This window comes from Abrus precatorius, unplaced genomic scaffold, assembly GCF_003935025.1.
Source record: "Abrus precatorius isolate BTA unplaced genomic scaffold, Abrus_2018 Scaffold6, whole genome shotgun sequence".
Taxonomy (NCBI): Eukaryota; Viridiplantae; Streptophyta; class Magnoliopsida; order Fabales; family Fabaceae; genus Abrus; species Abrus precatorius.
The window spans coordinates 18,560,480-18,566,076 of NW_020874406.1; the positions used below are offsets into that span (position 1 = coordinate 18,560,480).

The following is a 5,597-nucleotide window of genomic DNA, read 5'->3' on the forward strand; positions in this document are numbered from 1 at the left end:
AATGGTATAATAATGCACGAACATGTTTTATAAAAGACAAATTTGAAAGGATACCAGAGCATACATGCCTGTGTTTGAGGTTTGGGTTCCAATTTACATGCGAAAAAGTAAGCTTTATTTCCTTCCATGGTTTTAGTTAGACGTTTTTAAAAACAGGCTTACTCCTAAATTTTTTACAAATTTTCGTTATCTTAGTTTTTGGCGACAACCATTCTGCCTGTGCATTCTTGAAGAAGGATTCGTTTCGAAAAACCAGAGTAAAGCTAGATGTATGGATAAAACCTATCCAATCATTTTAAATTAGATTCCTTGTTGACGGTGGAAATTGTGATTATAAGAGTTAAAATGTAATTTTACTGTTGGGATGTGAAGGACATCATGGAAATTTAGAAATAAATATGTTTTCCCTCATGCATGGTAATGATGTTATACACTGGTCCTTGCCAAGTTTTCCTTTTAAATTAGTCATTGTTTCTTCATTTATTTTCTAAAATTATCGGCTATAACTTCCTTGGCAAGAGAAATGTTTATATAATGACAAGGTTATCTCCAGACATGTATTAAACAGAGGACCTTGGGGCTAGAGCAAATTTTAAAAGGAAATTTTAAAACCATAAAGATTTAATTAATTTTTATTAGCTATAGGAACCTGATTAGAAATTTAGTGAAACTACATGGCCATTCAAAATAATTTAACTTATTCTCTACTCTTAATAGTAAACAGCATTGATAATTAAGGACATGCATAAAATTAATGTTTAAAAAAGAATAAAGAGACGAGAGTCATCACACTCTGTAAATAAATTATTATCATATCATTCTCTGTTAAATAATAAACATTTATTTTGGACCAAAACAATGACAATTTCACCTCTAGAGGGCACAAAAAATATACGAGGCTGACCGCATTTGAGAGATCAGCAAATAAAATTATATCAATCTAAAGCATCTAACACTGCATCAACAACCTCTTCGGTGGTGCTTGTCCCTCCAAGGTCCTTTGTCCGGTATTTTCCCTCCAGAATGACTCGTTTCACAGCAGTTTCCAATCGGTCAGCAAATGCAGGAAACTGGAGATGTCTAAGCATCATGGCCGAAGAAAGGAGGAGAGCAACTGGGTTGGCTTTCTTTTGAATCACTACTTTCTCATTACCAACATTTCCTGCTGAAGCACCTTGTTCAAACACAGCGTGATCAGCCCCAACATTACCTGCAAAGGCATGGCAATTACATTTTTGAGATGCTCAATTAAGTACAATTTATCTTCATTATCACTTATCTTCATTAGCTCTATCTACTATTTTCGTTAAAATCTTTTCCATCCTACTGGCAGCACTGCCACCACCCAGCCCCAAAACCACCATTCACTGACTTCACCACTGTTATTTTGGTTGTCACTACCATTTTGACAATTACATTACCCCACCATCTGCCATCACCTCCACTACCGCAACCTGACATTGAGGTAGACAAATGAACTTCCAGTTTGAATTTAATGACCTCTAATTTTTTCTTTTCTGTGAACAATGAACTCTAATTTAATTCTCCATCCTACCAGTAGCACTGCTTGCATCACAACCTTGACCTACTGTTATTTAGGTTGCCAGTTGTCACTACCATTTGACAACTGCTTTACCCCAAAGTGGCAGCGGTTGCCTCCACCACTGCAACCTGATGTTGTGGTAGACAAATAAACTTCCAGTTTGAATTTTATATGGCCTCTAAATTTTTCTTTTCAGCGAAAATGCAATCTCTAATTTACTAATGCATTTTAGTTGCAGATTTCTGATCGCATGAAAATGTCCCCCAGAATGATCATCTGAAAGAACTAGTGATACACAGTAAATGAACTCTGAGCCTAGGACTCAAAAGTTCTGAGTATTTGGCACACACACATCTCATAACAACACTTACAATGTGGAAGTAAGAAAGCATTTAATGAGAAAAATGGCAACATAACCAAATTAAAACTCTAGAGCTCCAATATATAGTAAATAAGAACCATACCTCCCGGCATGACTCCAGTGCCTCCAGCAATACCTGCTGCTGTATTTGCAACAAGATTTCCATAAAGATTGGGGGTTACCTAGCAAGTGGAAACAGAGCAGAAGAACTTCAAAATCCTTCTTTGGATTGAAAAACAAAGGGAAAATAAAAAGGATCAAGGCCAGTTAATTGCAAGAAAGACCCATCAGGTCAATCAGCAATCTCCTGCAATGATTCTAACTAGCACAGTGGCACACAAAAAAGGACAAAATTTGTGTCTTTTTTATGTTCCACACAGTAGTAACAGTACATCTACATGCCCCTCAAGGTAAAGCAAGTTTTAACTCCATTCATTATTATGGATCCATTCTTTATCTATTCCCACAGGAAAAAGGGAGATAAGTGTAAATCTTTATTTCCAACTGACAGAATATGGCTGTTACAACTCCATTCATTATTATGGATCCATTCTTTATTTATTCCCACAGGAAAAAGGGAGATAAGTAAATCTTTATTATAAAAATAGTATAAAATATTATAAAAATATTTTTATTTTTATTTTATTGTTTTATATATTTTTGTTTTGCAAATTTGTATAAATCAATGATATATTATATCTTCATCATATTTTTGTTAATTATTGAATGAAATTTTGAGGTGAAGAACTTAATTAAACAATTAAACAATTAAAAAATTATAAGAACTAAATGTGAACAATTAAAACTAAAAGTAATAAAATCACACGTAAGATAAATGTAAAAAAAATCATCATAAGCTTCGTAACTTTGCTTATATAATTTTCTGCAGTCTTTCCTGTACTGATTTCTCTTGCAAAAGTAAAGAAAACAAAGAGAGGAAAAACCCACAGTACTAATTCTCCACAGAAATGAAAGGAAAATATGAAAACATAAATGGGTCACAGTTTAATAAAAGAGTAGCTAATCTCACTGATAAAGTGATATACCTAGTGGGAAAAAATAGAAAGCAAGTGCTGATCCCCCATAATTATTCCATGAATTTATTAATCAAAAGATGGATAAATATTTGAGAATCAGGATGAAACAGTAAATTCACATACCATGACATCAAACTGTTCAGGCTTTGAAACAAGCTGCATGCAACAGTTATCTACGATAATTTCATTATACTTGATTCCAGGATACTTTCTAGCAACCTCTCGGCAGGATTCCAAGAATAAACCATCTGCAAGTTTCATAATGTTTGCTTTGTGCACAGCAGTCACCTTCTTTCTATTATTTAGGTATGCATACTCGAAAGCATATTTAGCAACGCGCTCAGAACAGAACTTTGTTATTACCTAGCAAAATATTAGTATGAGGGACAAACATAAAACCCATAGTTCTCAATATGAAGGTGCAAACTTCAGGAGAGATATACATTGAAAGTTTACAAAAAAATAATCTAGAAACATTACAAGGGAAAATGACTCGTCCATAAATAGTCCTCTAGAAATCATGAAATATCCGAATAACAATCACAAATAACAATCTTTAGTCAAAGAACTTGGAAAGACGGCGATGTGGGGCAGCACATACACAACTCATACAACGGACAAAAACAAATACGCAACAGTCACTCTCAATTAATTCAGTGCCTGCTCTAATTTTTTTGTCACTGTTAGCCTTTTTATCAGGCACTCTATAGATGATTGCCAGCTGCCACAAATATGAATATATGATTATAAACACTTCCATTAGATGCAATACTAATATATTATATAAGGAGCTACGGTAACCTGATTCCAAAAGGAAGTTAAATAAACGTGTTTCACCACCAATTAGTATTTTCCTCTACTATTGCTTTTGAAAGAATTAGCACTTAAATTGGCACCCCAATCCGCCTATTAATTTATAGATAAAATTGCTCTATGAACTCCTATCCGGAATTCGGAAACAAGTCAGAAAAAATTCCTCACATCCCAAGCACATCTTGAGATCTCTAACTACAACTTCCAAACAAACTACAAGCAGTTTTACATCAACTGTTTCCATTTCATTCAATCTTTTCTATACGCATGTATGAATTAAAATACAAGTAACCCAACTATTTCAATACTCAAAAATCAGTCACTACTCGATTCAGCAATCACAACCCAATCATCAAACGGTTCAGACCTAGACATTCAAAAATAGAAACTCCGCAAATCCTCACATTTCTAATCATCAATTCTCGACACTAAGCATGTTTGAATTCGCTTAATTATACGAAAAAACAGTTCCATTATTTTTTCGCTTTGAAATTGATTTCAGTAATACTCAATTATTAGCTATTTACAGCACGAGTAACCAAGGTAATGGAAACAAGATGCGAAAATGCAAGTACCTTGAGGCTTTCAACAACGCCGGGAACGACCTCGTGTTCGAGGCCGGAGTACTCTCCCTCAGTGTTCTCCCTGATAACGACGATATCAACATTTTCGTGGCGCGTGGGAAGACCAGGTAGGTTGAAGCAGTTAACGAGAGAAGCGTAGAGATCCAACTCCTTCCTCAGCTGAACGTTCAGCGAACTCACGCCACCACCCATGGGAGTGGCGAGCCCTCCCTTCAAACACACCTTGTTCTTCTTAATCGATTCGATCACCTCTGGAGGCACCGCTTTCATGTCACCGTGCACCTCGTACTTCTCGAAGTACACCGGCGCGTGCATCGCCTCCATCACCTGCTCCACCGCGCCGGTCACCATAGGCCCGATCCCGTCGCCGGGGATGAGAGTCACGGCGCGCGGGGCGCCGTCTCCGGGTCGGGGCATGTAGGTGACCGAGCGGGTCGGGTTGAGCCGGGTGAGGAGTTGCTTGAGGAGCGGCGCGGATCGTGTCGTCGCCATTGAAGGTGGCGCGTTAGGGTTTTGATGTTTCGGTGCGTTGATTTTGGGTGTCCCAGTGACTATGATGTGAATGTGATTCGAGAAGCCATGTAAAAGGTCAAAAGCGCTGCGAGAAAACGCAGGAATCAAGTAGCGAAATTGTAGTAAGACTATTATTTTATTTTTAAGTTTAATTTATGTCGGAAAATAATTTATATTGGAAAAATATTAAAATTTGTAATTTTTAACAAAAAATCAAATAGTGTAAAAAAAAAAAAAACTTTTGTTAAAATTCCCAAATGTGCTTAAACTTTAACTGATTAAGCAGCTTCTTTTTCATTTTATAAAATAAAAGTGCAATGTTATTATCTACCTCTACCAGCTAGGAAGAAGAAAAAATGTGTGTACTAAAAGAATATGATATTAATGAACAAAATAAGGGACGCAGATATAATACAATATTGTTATTGATACGTTGATTGAATATGATGAGACTAGAATATAAAATTAGTATAAAATATAATTAAAAAATAAAAACAAATATTGATGTTTTATTATTTTGCTGGTATATATTAAAATAAATATGATTATTGAAGTATCAATTACTTTCGAAATTATGTGCATTTTCATAAACTTAATATGCTTAAAGAAGTTCAATCAAATGATTATATCAATAAAGTTTAAGATTAATAAAAATATTAAAATGAATAAGATCTTATTTATTTTTTATTTTTAAAATTCGTGTTTTAAATAAAATAAATAAATTTGCTTATTTTAATTAATTTTTT

General features: G+C 34.8%; 1 protein-coding gene across 2 annotated transcripts; it reads right to left on the bottom strand.

Annotated features, from left to right (window-relative positions):
• Positions 1 to 756: 756 nt before the first annotated feature.
• On the bottom strand, positions 757 to 4,962 carry LOC113868932 (isocitrate dehydrogenase [NAD] regulatory subunit 1, mitochondrial). 2 transcript variants are annotated; one of them, XM_027504935.1, is made up of 4 exons: positions 4,330 to 4,962; positions 3,065 to 3,304; positions 2,008 to 2,086; positions 757 to 1,210 (listed from the first exon to the last, which is right to left on the bottom strand). In XM_027504935.1, the coding sequence occupies exons 1-4, from the start codon at positions 4,828 to 4,830 to the stop codon at positions 936 to 938; spliced, it is 1,095 nt and encodes a 364-aa protein (XP_027360736.1). In that variant the 5' UTR covers positions 4,831 to 4,962; the 3' UTR covers positions 757 to 935. The 2 variants fall into 2 exon arrangements, with proteins under 2 accessions (XP_027360736.1, XP_027360737.1); XM_027504936.1 differs by having other exon boundaries at positions 827 to 1,210; positions 3,065 to 3,292.
• Positions 4,963 to 5,597: the final 635 nt, after the last annotated feature.

Coding starts and splice junctions, on each gene's coding strand:
- LOC113868932 (XM_027504935.1), bottom strand. CDS start 4,830: ATGGCGACGACACGATCCGCGCCGCTCCTCAAGCAACTCCTCACCCGG. Junction 3,305..4,329: donor GCGTTGTTGAAAGCCTCAAG/GTACTTGCATTT, acceptor ATATTTTGCTAG/GTAATAACAAAGTTCTGTTC. Junction 2,087..3,064: donor CTGAACAGTTTGATGTCATG/GTATGTGAATTT, acceptor TCCACTTGCTAG/GTAACCCCCAATCTTTATGG.